The sequence below is a fragment of the Lipotes vexillifer genome, unplaced genomic scaffold, assembly GCF_000442215.2.
Source record: "Lipotes vexillifer unplaced genomic scaffold, Lipotes_vexillifer_v1.1 scaffold386, whole genome shotgun sequence".
In the NCBI taxonomy this organism is placed as follows: Eukaryota; Metazoa; Chordata; class Mammalia; order Artiodactyla; family Lipotidae; genus Lipotes; species Lipotes vexillifer.
Genome location: NW_006772588.1, coordinates 1,109,018 through 1,124,303, shown reverse-complemented (window position 1 = coordinate 1,124,303; position 15,286 = coordinate 1,109,018). Strand labels below are relative to the sequence as shown.

The 15,286-nt window shown below is 40.0% G+C and overlaps 2 protein-coding genes across 2 annotated transcripts in view; both read left to right on the top strand.

Moving 5' to 3' along the window:
- The window catches only part of LOC103069416 (growth hormone receptor), a 759,777-nt gene that overhangs the window by 17,777 nt on the left and 726,714 nt on the right, over positions 1 to 15,286 (top strand). The window lies entirely within an intron of this gene.
- Positions 7,336 to 15,286, top strand: part of FBXO4 (F-box protein 4) — a 13,401-nt gene continuing 5,450 nt past the window's right edge. Inside the window, exons 1-3 of the mRNA XM_007447635.1 lie at positions 7,336 to 7,543; positions 9,544 to 9,779; positions 11,830 to 12,050. Of these exons, the coding sequence (XP_007447697.1) occupies positions 7,355 to 7,543; positions 9,544 to 9,779; positions 11,830 to 12,050 (646 nt within the window). The 5' untranslated portion in view covers positions 7,336 to 7,354. The remainder of the gene's footprint in view (positions 7,544 to 9,543; positions 9,780 to 11,829; positions 12,051 to 15,286) is intronic.

Genomic DNA, 15,286 nt, shown 5'->3' with positions numbered 1-15,286 from the left:
TTTTTTTTGCGGTACGCGGGCCTCTCACTGTTGTGGCCTCTCCCATTGCGGAGCACAGGCTCAGCAGCCATGGCTCACTGGCCCAGCCGCTTCGCGGCATGTGGGATCCTCCTGGACCAGGGCACGAACCCACGTCCCCTGCATCGGCAGGTGGACTCTCAACCACTGCGCCACCAGGGAAGCCCTATATGCAGATTTTTGACTGCCAGGAGGATTGCATCCCTAACTCCGTCATTGTTCAAGGGTCAACTGTACATTTATGTGATGTTATTGATAGTCATGGCTTCTGTCACCTGTAATGTTAGGCTGACTCCCAAACCTGTAGCTTGAATCCCAGCTTCTGCTTTCTAAACCTTCTTTCTAACTGCCTATTAAATATCTTCACTTAGACATCCCATAGTAATTTTAAATTCGATATGTTCAAACAACTAATCCTTACTCTTCATCTAAAATCTTTTCCGGTTCATGTTTTCTCTCATTTTGATCTTCCACAAAGCAGGGCAACACAGAATGCTGTAACCTACTTCTGCCTACCTTGCCAGCCTCATCTCTGCAGCTCTTCCTGTGTGATCATATTCTAGTCCAGTGTTCCTTAGGCTCATTTTTGATCAACATTCTGATGGAGCTGCTTGGGACAAGGAGAGTCTCTCCCTATCTCTGCCTTTGTCTCCTTGTTTATCCTTACACAGCTAAGAAGATTTTTATTTAACTTAGCTTTTAAAAGTTTTGCTATGAAAATACCTTTGTGATTTCTAAGTATAAAGGTTTAAATCACAGACTGCCCACCCTCACCCCACCCTTTTTGGAGAATCATGATCAATCACAAGTATACTAGTTCCTTCCCCAGTGTGCTGTGTGTTTTTTTCCCTCAATATCCTCATTACTTATGGCTGGAACACTTGGCCCTTCTTTGTAGTCAAGTGAATACCTATTTATCCTTTAAGACTCAGCTCCAGTGATATTGGATCCATAAGGCTTTTTCCAGCCCTTTTCAGGCAAAGTTACATGTCCCTCTGCTTCTGCTCCCTGTAACTTCCCCAACCCATGTTATCACACTGATCACATTGCTTTATAGTCATTTTTCTTATGAGTTGGCAAACTCCATATTTTAAAAATTTATTTTTATGCATAGTGCTTAATGAATAGTAGGCCCTTAGTTTTTTGAATTAATAAGAGGCATGATTCTTAAGTGCTGAAGCCTGCCACAAAAGGTTTACTGCTCTTGGATTCCAAACTGCCGTGACCTCTGTACCAGTGGTTGATAAGGCCAAGAGGGAATTACTCCTCAGAAGAGTAAAGTATCATTTAGATCTAGAACCAGAGAAAAGTAGAGAGCTTTCTCTTCAGAAGCTGGGAACTCCATTTTGTCTACATGACCCTGTGAACCACTTGGGTGTCTCACTGGTTGGTACACTAATGGGGCTACTGTTGGGTGCTTTTTGTACAACTTTTTCATCCCCCACACAATTGGAGAATAATTTGTAGACCATAACAGTTATAATGCTTTTTACTGTGATGTATTACAAAACAATGGACAGTACATTTTTGTATGTGTTAAAGCCAGCTATGTAAATTCTGTTTCATTTAGAATGGATTAACTTCAAAATACCAAATACTCCACATAAGAAAAGTACTATAATTACTATAATTCACTCATCAACAACTATTATGTGCCTATTACATGCTAGGTTTTATCCTAGGCACTGAGTATATAGCTTTGTAAAACACCGGAGTTTGTTTTCTAGTGGAGGAAGTTAACGCATTTTAAGAAATAAATGTGTAGCTTGGTGAATGATGAGTGCTATGAAGAATAAAGCAAGGCATGGGGCTAGTGTGACTCAAGAGGGGTGCTGTTTTATTTAGGGTGGTTGGGAAGGCACCTGTAAGCACCTGTCTACTTCAGCATTTGGGTCTACCCCTCTGGTTGAATACTATTCAGTGTGCCATTGCACATTCAGTATATTCATGAAGTTTCTCTTTCTTATGGAAGTTTTGATGCTGAATTAAACAATGAATCACTACCTAAGAACTTCTCATTTTGATCCCATTTAAAGGGTTTCTCTCCAGTGTGGCCCTTACTAATGGGTAAGTGATAACCTAAAGACCTTGTAGCATTTATTACACTTGCAGTTTCTCTCCATTTTGAACTCTTTGATGGTTACTAAAACTTAAACTCTGTTAAAGGATTTTTCATAATCCTTTTCCACTATGAATTTTCTCATGTTATCTAGGCTTTGAGACTTAGTTAAAGGCTTGTCTGCTTTGCTGCATTTATAGGGTTTCTGGCTACTGTGAATTGTTTGATGCTGATGAAGATGCAGATCATGAGTGAAGACTTTCCCTTACTTGTAGAGTGAGGTGAGAGTCATTGGCTAAAACCCCACGATGAAATTTACATTCCTGCCTTTACAGTCAGTCCCACTGGGAATTCTCTGATGTTCATTAAAGTGGGAGATTCATTTTAATGCCATTTTTTAAAAACCCGCAGCTGGCTTATATGCTGGTTTTAGATTGCTTGTCACTTTTCTCTCTCCACCTTCCAGGGTTCCTTTTCTGACTCCCATAAGGATACCCCTTCTGCCACAGAATACAGGATTCCATAGTTCTCTAGTATCACCTCCTTGTATTATTTTTTTTAACACAATATGAGCTATCATGGAAGTATTACATTAACATACATTTAATGTATCCACAGTTAAAATATGCATTATGTATTCGTGCTGCTGTTTTTTTATTTTCCTACTTCTAGTGAAAATTTCCAAGTAAAATGTTTTGGAGCATATAAAATTAAAAAAATAATAAAACCATAGTCCCATATTTGTATCTTTGTTTTCTATCTGAGTGTTGTGTCAGAATGAAAACTTTTATCGTTAGTTTACGATTTGTAATCAAGCAGGACCCTATGGGGCCTTTCTGGGACAGATTCCTCCCCTCCCCCCATGTCCTCCACCTGCCTCTTGTTTATAGAAAAACTTTAGCCTCCTAGGCTTTCCCCAAGTTCCAAAAATAAATTTAATCAGAGAAGTGAGAAAATGCAGAAACAAAGGAAAACAGTCAAACAGGACAAAGTAATAATGGTTTAACCATTAAACAAAGTCAAGGACCTTTCCTTCCTCCTCAAGGGTTATAGATAATATTCTGAGCCATACCCTTAGAGCTGTTTTGCAAATACTGAAAATCCCACCAGGTGGAAGAAGTTAACTATATGCTGCCCACAGGCACATAGACCCCAGACTGGATGGAACCAGAAGGTTGATGATGCTGACTCCCGATTACCTCACCACCAACCAATCAGGAGTGTCCACGAGCTGACCATGCACCCCGCAACCCTCTCCCTCGCCCTGTCTTTAAAAACCTTTCTCTGAAAGCCATCAGAGAATTTGGGTCTTTTGAGCATTAGCTGCGCATGCTCCTTGTTTGGCACCTGAGGTAGATGCTGCACTTTCCTTCACCACAATCTAGTGTCAATAGATTGGCTTTTACTGCATAAGGGCAAATGGACCCAAGTTTGGTTTGGTAACATACTGACAATATTATTGCTTCTGGTCCTGATACCTTTCAGACAGGGTGGTTTGGTAGTTAGGAATATGGGTAGAGGCCTGATTAAATCCCAGCTCTGTTGTTTCCTAGCTGTGTGATTCCATATAAATTATTTAACCTTTCAGTGCCTTAGCATTTTATTGTTTAACACAGGAATAATAATAATATCTACTTCATGGGTTATTGAAGAATAAATGAGTTAATATTCAAAGTGCTTAGTTCAATGCCTAGCACATGGTAAGAGCTCAAAAGTTATTATTTTCCTTAATGGCCAGTTCTATGTATTGGCACACCTCACTCATCATGCTAAAAAATACCATAATACTCATGAACCAGAATAACTGAGTGACAAACTCTTGTTCTGGCCAGTGAGCACTCACTGCCCTTTGCTCAGTACAAGTGGTGGTGGCCATTCTAAATGGCAAGAAGTTTTCAGAGAAGAAATCACTGGCTGTATAGGCATCTTAAATGTTTGTAGTAAGTGTGGCTGGGAGAACACCTACAGTTAATTTTCAGAAGTTTTTTTTTTTTTTTATCGCTACTCTCTTTTAAAATTAATTAATTAATTTATTTTTGGCAGTGTTGGGTCTTCGTTTCTGTGCGAGGACTTTCTCTAGTTGTGGCAAGCGGGGGCCACTCTAAATCGCGGTGCGCGGGCCTCTCACTGTCGCGGCCTCTCGTTGCAGAGCACAGGCTCCAGATGCGCAGGCTCAGTAGTTGTGGCTCACAGGCCCAGTTGCTCCACGACATGTGGGATCTTCCCAGACCAGGGCTCGAACCCATATCCCCTGCATTGGCAGGCAGATTCTCAACCACTGTGCCACGAGGGAAGCCCAATTTTCAGAAGTTTTCAGCCTCAGACTCCAAATGTATATATACCTGCTGTATATGAACTTCCACATTTACCAATCAGCTTGACTGACTTGGCTTCTGGTCTCACTCTTACCTTTTGGTCTCTTATCTCACTGCATCTCTCAGATGCATTTAATTAATATTAGTCATCTAAATATTACGGATACCCTATTTAAAAATAGGTTAAACTGGTAAATCCACATGATTGAGTAGCATGCAGCTTTAAAAACCAAAGAGGAATATTTCTGTAAAATGCTATGGAGTGGCCATATTAAGTGAAAAACAAGGTGGAGAAGGCGTATAGTACTATTTATTTAAGAAAGAATATAAATGTGTGTGTATAATCTTGTTTGCTTATATTAAAAAAAAATTTAAGAAAATGGTTACCTATGGTGGAAGTGGGAGATGGGGGCAGAGGAACCAGTTGGAGGGGATCAGGATGGAAACGACTTCTCTGAATATATGCTGAATTTTGTATTTTTTACATCAGAATTAAAACCCCTAAAAATCCAAAGCAAAATGAAACAAATGAGCTGTAATTATGTAGCAAGTTGGTGGCTTCAATACACAGGAATGTGTCAGTTATCTTTAAAGCACAAAATTTTCACACCCCTAGTGGGATATCCCCAAGGGCAAAAGGAACTGGAAAGAAATCAAACTCCTCGGTACTTACATTGTTAACAACTATGAAAATCAGAAATGTATTGAGGATTTTCAGTGTAAGAGAAGAGACATGAAACTGAATAAGGTAAGTAAAAATTCTGTAATTCTAAATTTGAATGGGAAATAACAGTATGAAGACCATTAAATAATGTCTAAATACCATTTCCCATTAAAACGAACTAGGGCTCCTTAGAGATAAGGCCAATTCAGATCTTGGGCAGGGCAGTCAAATGGTTGATGAGGGACAATTTTTCTTTAATTCACCTAATAAAAGGAATTACAAAATTTGAAAAGCAACATTTTGCACCTTGTAAACAAAAAACAATCATTGGTAACTAGAATCTTAGCTAGTAAATACATTTTATTTCATTTTATTCACTCATATTCCTATATATATATATGTATTCAAATTTTTCCATAATAAAAAATTATTTGAACACATTCTTTTACAAATGTCACTTTCTTTCTAAGAAAGCTTAGAACCATTTCAGTACTTCATACTTAAACTGATTTTTTTTTTCTTGTGTTAGTTCTTTCTTGTTCCTAGAGAGGTAGGAGAAATGCCAATTAATTCATGGCTCTTTTTCTTGTCTGGACAGCCTCACAAACTAAGCCTTAAGTTGGGTTGGTTATTGGCCCCTGGCAATGGCATGCAAGATACATAATGAAACTAAATTCAGATCTCACAGAACCTCAGTTATTGGGCTTTATTGAGTTTCTGTTATTTGACATTTAGATCCCCAGATATTTACTTTTGAAGTGCAAATACAAACCGATAAGCCCTGTGTCCGTTAAGCATTATGGTGCTCTGCTATGTGGAATATAGATAAAATGTGGATATAGATACAGATAGGGAGAGAGAGGCAGAGAGGTGTATATATATTATGTTAAATATATGTATGTCTTTAAACATTTGTACATACACACAAGGTATGTATATGTTCCCTGTAGCCTATCATGATCCTTAAAGACCTGAATGGTTTTATGAAGTTGCTGATCCTGTCTTCTATTTTGAAGACTTATTAAAAAATGGGATTAATTTCCCACTCTTAGACATATATCTGGACAAAACTAAAATTAAAAAAATACTGCACTCCTATGTTCATAGTAGCACTATTCACAATAGCCAAGACATGGAAACAACCTAAATGTCCATTGGCAGATGAATGGATAAATAAGATGTGGTACATATATACAATGGAATATTACTCAACCATAAAAAAGAATAATGCCATTTGCAGCAACATGGATGGACCTATAGATTACCATACTAATTGAAGTAAGACAGGGAAAGACAAATACCGTAAAGATACCACTTATATGTGGAATCTAAAATATGACGCAAATGAACATCTAAAAAACAGAAACAGACTCACAGACATAGAGAACAGACTTGTGGTTGCCAAGGCGTGGGGGAGGGATGGAGTGGGAGTTCTGGGTTAGCAGATGCAAACTATTATATACAGAATGGATAAACAACAAGGTCTTACTGAACAGCACAGGGAACTATATTCAATAGCCTGTGATAAACCATAATAGAAAAGAATATAAAAAAGAATGTATATATGTAAAACTGAATCACTTTGCTGTCTAGCAGAAATTAACACAACACTAAATCAACTATACTTAAATAAAAGAAAAAGTTGCAACAACAAAAAATAGATTAATTTTTTTAAATGGGTGATTTGGGTAATATGTGAGAAGATTTTGACAATTGACATAAGACAATGGTGGACAGAGGCTGATTCCGAAATTTAGAAATTTCCATATTTGAATATTCTCACGAAGAGAAGGGATAGCTGCATGGCCTGTAAGTTGCACGCAAGTGCTGGTTGAGAGTTTAAACCAGATTACGTAGAGATACTAAGCCCCAGATAGTGGAAGAGGGCCACCATCTTATGCATAATTAAGAGTCTCCCAGACCCAGGCAAAGTGGAAATGGGTCCCAGACAGTGGGACCCACCTTGGGTGAAGTAACAAAATTATAGAGGGTCAAAGGGCGAGAGATTTTATACCAACGGGTGAGGTCAGCGCGCCTAAGGTTGAGGCGTGTTGTGAGGGGAGCAGTGATTGTCGGCAGGAACCTGAAGCTCAACTGGGAACCACGCTCAATCGGGCCATCTCTCCGTTCTGTCCCGGGCTCTGGAGGCCTCTCCACCGGGAGTGCGGGGGGTGGGGGGGGACGGGGGCGGCAACGGGGGTTGGGGAAAGGGAGGGAGCGGAGGCGGGGCGGGGCGGGTAGCAGGGGACGGACACGCCGGCGTCACCGGGCGGCGCGTCACGTGCGGCGTCGGCAGCCATGGCGGGAAGCGGGCCGCGCAGCGGAAGCGTCTCCCCTCAGCCTCACCACAGCGACTGGGGCCGCCTGGAGGCTGCCATCCTCACCGGCTGGAGGAACTTCTGGCAGTCGGTGGGCAAGGAGAGGGCGGCTCCGGGGGCCTCCCCGGAGGAGGCGGACGAGGAGGCCAGCTCGCTAACGCGGCTGCCGGTGAGCGTCGGCCGCCACCGCGGAGGACCGCGGGCCGGGCCGGGAGGGGCGCTGGCCGGAGCGGCCTCTGGGGGCTGCGGCGGCCTCTGGGGGCCGCGACGGGGGGTGGGGAGCCTCCCTGGGCCCGGCCTGTGTCTGGCCCCGTCCCTGCAGCCGTTCCGGGCAGTGTCGTCACCTGGGGGCAGCAGTTGAGCAGAAACGCCTTGGCGTTGACCCCTGGTGCCCCGCAGCTGGGCCGAAGGTCGCCCCGAAACTCACCTGCAGGTTGTGCCCTGGCAACCAGCCAGGTCACCCTCCGGTTTTCTACCCCCAAAACAGGTCTAGGGACTGGGGCACCCTGAACATCAGGTTAAGGAAACGCGGGGACCGTGCCAGACGTGCTGGAAATCATGGAAAGCGTCCAGTGTCTTGTGTTCTTAGCATCTATCATCCCAGCTTCCATGTACCGAAACACCTGGCGGTCCCGCAAAACACACAGTCTCCTAGGATTTTGCGACTGTTATCTTACCTGTATTTCAAGTGACAAAACTGACAATTGAAAGTAAATGACTAGGGATTTCCTTGGCGGTCCAATGGTTAAGACTTCACTTTCCACTGCAGGGGGTGCAGGTGGATTCCTGGTGGGAAGCTGAGATCCCACATGCCTCTGGCCAAAAAACCAAAACATAAAACAGAAGCAGTACGGTAACAAATTCAATAAAGACTTTAAATATGGTCCACATCAAAAAAAAAAACTTAAAAAAAATGCGGGAAAGTAAATGACTAAGTTACAATGGCCTCAAGTTACAGCAGGCCACGAGAACTACACACATTTTTCATTGTTAAACTTTTCAGGTAGATAGGAAAACGGAGAGAGGAGAATTTCTTAGAAATTATTAAAATGCTGTATGTCAGCTGGACTGTTGACTCTCTGAGGTCCATCAGAAATTAAACACTGCAGGCTTAGGTTGCCTCCATGGTTCTCCTTGCAGAGGTTCTCTGAAATAACAGATTTTACAGAAGAACGCAGGTGACAGATTTACTCTTTGATTTGATGTAATGATAAAATCAGAAGTTTGTCCGCTTGATAAAGATTTCATTTTGAAGAATAAATTATTTCATTAAGCAGTTCATTCAAATAAATGCTGTGGCAGAATATTCATAAGGAAAAATTAAATGAAGTGGTTATTTTACTTGAAAAATACCAGAACAATGGGAGGTATTTCAGGAATGTCTCGATGTGTCAAAAATGAAATGTTCATTATGATTCTGTCCAGAGACAGGAAATTAACTTCAGCATGATAGATTTCATCATTAAAAATAATGACTATTGAATTCCCTGGTGGTCCAGTGGTTAAGACTGTGCTTCCACTGCAAGGGGCACGGGTTCCATCCGTGGTCAGGGAAGTTCCACATGCTGCTGCTGCAAAAAAGAAAAAAGACTGTTAAGTTGATATTTTGTTATTTAGTATAAAAACTGTTAATTTTGTAATTTATCATGATAGATTTAATTATTAAAATGATGCACTGTTCAGTTGACCTCTGGTTTCCTAGTATAATATGTTATTTTGTAATTTATTATTTATTTATTTATTATAAATTTATTTATTTTTGGCTGCATTGGGTCTTCGTTGCTGCGCGTGGGCTTTTCTCTAGTTGCGGCAAGCCGGGGCTACGCTTCATTGAGGTGCGCGGGCTTCTCATTGCGGTGGCTTCTCTTGTTGCAGAGCACGGGCTCTAGGAGTGCCGGCGTCAGTAGTTGTGGCTCGCAGGCTCTAGAGCGCAGGCTCAGCAGTTGCAGTGCACGGGCTTAGTTGCCTCGCTGCATGTGGCATCTTCCTGGACCAGGGCTCGAACCCGTGTTCCCTGCATTGGCAGGCGGATTCTTAACCACTGCGCCACCAGGGAAGTCCCTGTAATTTATTATTTTTAAAAGTCCCTGTAATGTATTATTTAAAAAAACTTTTTACCAAGATAAATTATTCATCCCTTAACCTACTTGCTGCTTCCCTCTGTTTCAGATTGATGTACAGCTATATATTTTGTCATTTCTTTCACCTCATGATCTATGTCAGTTGGGAAGTACAAGTCATTATTGGAATGAAACTGTACGAGATGCAGTTCTGTGGAGATATTTTCTGTTGCGGGATCTTCCTTCTTGGTCTTCTGTTGACTGGAAGTCTCTTCCAGATCTAGAAATCTTAAAAAAGCCTATATCTGAGGTCACTGATGGTGCATTTTTTGACTACATGGCAGTGTAAGTATCTAGTTTTACGAATTAAAAAGAAGATATTAAATTTGACTATATTACAAGTCAGTAGTCTAAGTTAGTCTTGGCCCTCCTACTAATTTGTTGCATGAATTTTGAGTCTGAGTGTCCTTTTGTAAAAATTGGGGGTTAGGTAAAATAACTTCCTTCATAGAACCCTTTTAGGCGTTCACATTTTGTTATTTCCCTGTAGTACCTAAGTAGAGTATTTGAATAATTATAGATAGTTTATATGGAAAGAAGTAAAACACTTCTTAAAATTTTCATTATCTTTACAACACTTGTCATTTTGTTAAACTAAATACTTTTCCATATCCAGAGAAGGAAAGGCCAGAGTTCAGACAGGAGTTCTTTTGCATGGAAGAAAACCATTCTTAAGTTTCTGGGAAATAAGATTTTGTTATCACCCAAATGCATTGACATTTTCGAATATCATGTATTTGAGAGAATTAATTTTATTGAGCAACTATAGTGTATTGGATTCTATGATGGATGTTTTATGTATGTTTACTTATTTAATTTTCACGCAATAAGAAGGTATTTTCCTTGTGTTATAGATGTGGAATGAAGGTTCTGCATGGTTATGGATTTGTCTAAGGTCATATAATTTGTAAGGGACTGTAATGTCGTTAGTTCTGGATATAACCTGTTTTATTAAGAGCCCCAAATTTAAGGCATTGTAAGTAAAATTTAGAGAATATTTGTGCGTTAGGTAAGAATTGTTTTCCTGTGGTAGATTTAATAGCTACATGTGGGACTTTTTTTCATATTTTAAGTTATTCAGAATCTTTCCTTATTCCAATACAGATGCCATTACATCAAGTCTTGTGAGACTACTTGATTAAAATATACATGTATGTAATTTTAACAAGTGCTACTGTACTCTCACTTGCTAGTGTTACCTCTTTGTCCCACAGCCAACCATAACATCAAGTGTTTCTGTGCGCTGTGGAACCACGTTTTCCTAGGGATAGTAATAATCGTAATAACGACCATTTGTGATCATATAAATTATTTCTGATCCTTATGACCCTGGATTAATTGTTATTGCTTAAATAATGCAGATGAAAAAACTGAAGTTTAGACTATAAGTGGCTTATATAACTAATTAAAGTGGTGAGGCTTAGCCAGATCTACATAGCTGCAAAGTTGATTTTTTTTTCCTTCTTGAATTACACGGTTCCTAAGTAAAGATGATTGTCTTGTAATGTTAGTTATTGTCTTAACCAGCTCGATTTAAAGGGCTTTAGGTTTTATTTTGATTTGAGTAACTTTGTTTTAATTTTTGATAACATGTTGAATTGCTAGTTTAGAAATTTATAGCTATTGAAAAAGTTGAGTTGTTTCTTTCACATGATTCTTAGTTTGCCAGGTTACCTATAAGGAACAATTTGAGCTGCCCTGTAATTAATACTTATTGAACTGTTACTGTTAATAGAAGTACCCTAAGAAATTTGGTTATATTGGTAGCTTTAGTAATTTTTTTTCTTTTTTATCTCTAGGGACATTTATACTAACTATGTAGTTTATGCTTAGTACAGGGTTTCTCAGTCTTGGCACTATTGACATTTTGGACCAGATGTAATGGGAACTGTCTTGTGTGTGCATTGTACGATGTTTAACAGCATCCCTGGACTCTAGACCTTAGGAAATGTTCGCTGGGGGTGCAAAATCTCCCCAGGTTGAGAATCACTGCTTTATGTAGTGAATTTTAAGCATTGAAACACGTGTTAGACCAAGTGTTTCATTAGAGAATCTAAATGAAAAATTAGAAAGTAAGTAACCGATTTCCAGGGAAGACCTCCTCAGCTACTAGACCACTACTACTCCCATAGCATCTTGTGCTTTTTTCTGTCATGGCACTCGGCATACGTATTATAATGGTGCCTGTCCTCCACTGCCCTCCATGAGGATTGGGACTGTATAATCATTTTATCCCTTTTGTCTAGCAAGTTCTCAATACATTATATATTGTTGAATGAATAACTGGCTAAGTAAGTGTTTGTGTTAATTTTCTAATTGTGACAATTTTATACAGCTATAAAATGTGCTGTCCATATACAAGAAGACCCTCAAAATCTAGCCGTCCTATGTATGGAGCTGTCACCTCATTTTTGCACTCATTGATCATTCAGAATGAACCACGATTTGCCATGTTTGGACCAGGTTTGGAAGAACTAAATACATCTTTGGTGTTGAGCTTGATGTCTTCCGAGGAGCTTTGCCCAACAGCTGGTTTGCCTCAGAGGCAGATTGATGGTAATTTTCATGTTAATCTACAGTACATAATAATTCAAACACTTTGAGCTTGACTCTAATGTTAAATAGAAAGAAATTAGTTTTTAAATTAATTAACTCTTTGTTGTAATGAAATATACTAATTTGGTGCATGGGAGCCCTCAGGTCTCTATGGACTGAAGGAATTAATTTACTTTTTATAAGAGGTAAGCTTTCTCTTACTTTCTCAGTCCAGAATATGAGATTATGTGAAAGCAAATTGTATGTTGTCACAATGTTATATTTGTTTGCTATAAAGCAGAAACCAACACACCACTGTAAAGCAATTATACTCCAATAAAGATGTTATTAAAAAAAAGTTATATTTGTACATTTACCATATTTTAAAAGAATGTTAACAGCAAAATCCATTCAGCGCCTACTGTATGCAAAGTACTTTGATATATATTGGAATTTCAAAAAAGAGCTAAATTATCACCTTACCTTTATTTCTATGAAAAACAATAGCAACAACAACCATGTAGTTAGTTTGGTAAGCAGGATGTATAATAAACATGCATAACAGTGTAAACTAGCTTGTGCTTTACTTATTCATTTATTAAGAGTACCTATTAGATACTAAAGATGCAGAGATTTAAAATAAACAACATCAAAAATCTCCTGTTTGCCCTGAAAGGTACTTGGTCTAAACGAGGACAGAGACATGTATACAGGTGATCAGAATGTGGTGTAATTAGCTCCTGTGTAGAAAGGTAAGGGTCAGAGAAGGCTCTGCATTGAACATGATGCCTTACATGAGTCAATAGGATAAGTAGGGGTAGGCCATCAAAAAAAGGGTAAAATATTCTAAACAGTGAGAACTACATTTCTAAAATCCCAAAGTTCTGAGTGTGCATGACACACTTGAAGTAGCTCTGTGTGTCCAGAGTGGGGCCAGGTGAGAAGATGCTTGTATGTCAAGCATTTGTTGAAGGATTTTAAGCAGGGAAGTAAGATGATCAAGATGGCATTTTGGATAGATCACTCTGGCTCCTGAGTGGAGAATTGGTTAGAAGTTAAGAAACCACTACAGTATTGTGATAAAAATATGAAGGATATAGAATTGACTCAGTGTGTGTTAGCAGTAATAAGGATAATTCCTGGGTTTTGGTCTGATTTTCATATTGGATGATGGTGCCATTCACTAGGTTAAGGAAACACAGGAGGAAGAGAAACTTTTGATACAAGTACAGATGCCTGCTATAAGCTAGCCACTTGAATGGAAGCTCCATTAGGGCAGAAATCTTGTCAGCTTTATTCTTAGCTGTGGTGCCAGGCACATAGTAGGCATTCAATATATATTTGATGAGTGAATGAACGAATAACTTTATGGATTACTTTATGCATCCATATCTCAAGAGAAAGATCTGGGCTAGAAATGAAGATTTGGGAATCATATGAAGTCCACATGGACTTGGAAGTTTCTGAGGATAGAGGAATATTGTAAGCCAGGTGCTGAAATCATCAGTGAATGTTTGGAGGAAGGGATTATCAATAGGAGATTCATAAATGACAAGGTTAAGGACGGGAGATGGTATTACAGCTAAATGGTGTGCGTGTCTCAGAGAGATGGAGTTTTTTCAAGAGGGTTGGTGAGTAATGGTTAAGACATGGCATCGAGGAGTAAGGAGACCATTCACCTCATCTCTTTACCCTGAGATGTGAGAGAATAGGTAACTTTGTTACTTGAGACCCCACTGTTAAGAGAAGTGGCACCTAGGGACAGGCTAGTTTCAGGTAGGGCCATGAGGTGGAAGAAACCCTTCAAGAAGAGGTTTGGGATATGGGGAAATTTGCTGATTGTGAAATGGCAATTTCATTCTCCAGACAGCAGCTGGAGTGATTGTTTGAAATTGCCCATCTAATTGTGCCTCAGACCCTGCAAGGTCAGGGAAGAGTGGAGGGATGAATCATTGGCAAGGTGGGGCAAAACAACATGAGAATCATACTGGGCTGAGGTTAGATGTATTGAGAGGGTAATTTCTGGAAGTTAAACTGATGTAAACAAAGATTAGAGACATGGTAGAATTTGTTTCTGTGATCTCTCTGGGGAGGCCCCTGGTGGCGGGAGGACTAGGGCCACTTTGCCTGGGATGCTTGCAGTCCCAGCCACCAAGATTTCTATATATGTGTTGCCCAGAATGGTGACATAAGATGGCACGGCATAGCTGCTTTAAATACCTAGAGTGGTTATGCAGGGATTAAGGATATGAAAGATGGAGTTGTCCTAATGAGGTAAGTAGAGGCCAGATTATATTAAAATTTTGTTTATCTGAAGAGCAGAGGCTTTGAAGGGAAGAGATGTAATTAAAAGCACTTTAAAGCAATCTCTCCAGCTGCTGTCATAAGAATGGATAGTAGGGGGCAGAAGTGGATTTAGGAGACGAGTTAGAAATGATTACAGAAGTCCAAGTGAGAGATAATAATTTAAACTAAAAGGTGGGGGTGAGGATGGAGAGAAGTAGACAGATCTAAGAGGACATTTATATAGCAAAAAGAGGTAAAGCCAAGGCAGAGGAGAAGGATCTTTCCAGGAGGCAAGAGGAGAATCGGCCCCATAGTGTTAACACAGCCAAAGGAAGGAAGGAGTTAAGAAAGAAGGACGAATGACAGTGGTGAATGATTTAGATATAAAATAGTAAGAAGCTAGTGTTTAGCACTTGTTACTTACCAGTCACTCCGTAGGTGTTTTACATATGTGATCTCATTTAATGCTTACAATAACCCAAAAAAGTGTGTATTATTTCTATATTTTGATGTCAGAACAGGCACACAGAAACTTGGGCATATGTGGCAAATTCAGGATTCTAGCCCAAGTCTAATTCAAAATTTCAGTGTCTGCCATATTTCCTCAGTTTTCTAAGGTGCCATGAATTTAAAAACAGCTTTTCAGAGTGGGGAAAAAAAGCCATTTGGTTGAATGTGTACGTGGAGTATAAGACTAATGAGAAACATAAAAGAAGTGAAACTAAGCCTTAGTCTTGAGGATAAATAGTAGTAGCTGTTACGATGCAGCTGCTACTGAGAGGATGATGATAAAGTTAATGATGATAGTGATGATGGTATAAAAAGGAATGTTAGGGCTTCCCTGGTGCCGCGGTGGTTGAGAGTCCGCCTGCCGATGCAGGGGATATGGGTTCGTGCCCCGGTCTGGGAAGATCCCACATGCTGCCATGGCCGCTGGGCCTGCGTGTCCGGAGCCTGTGCTCCGCAACGGG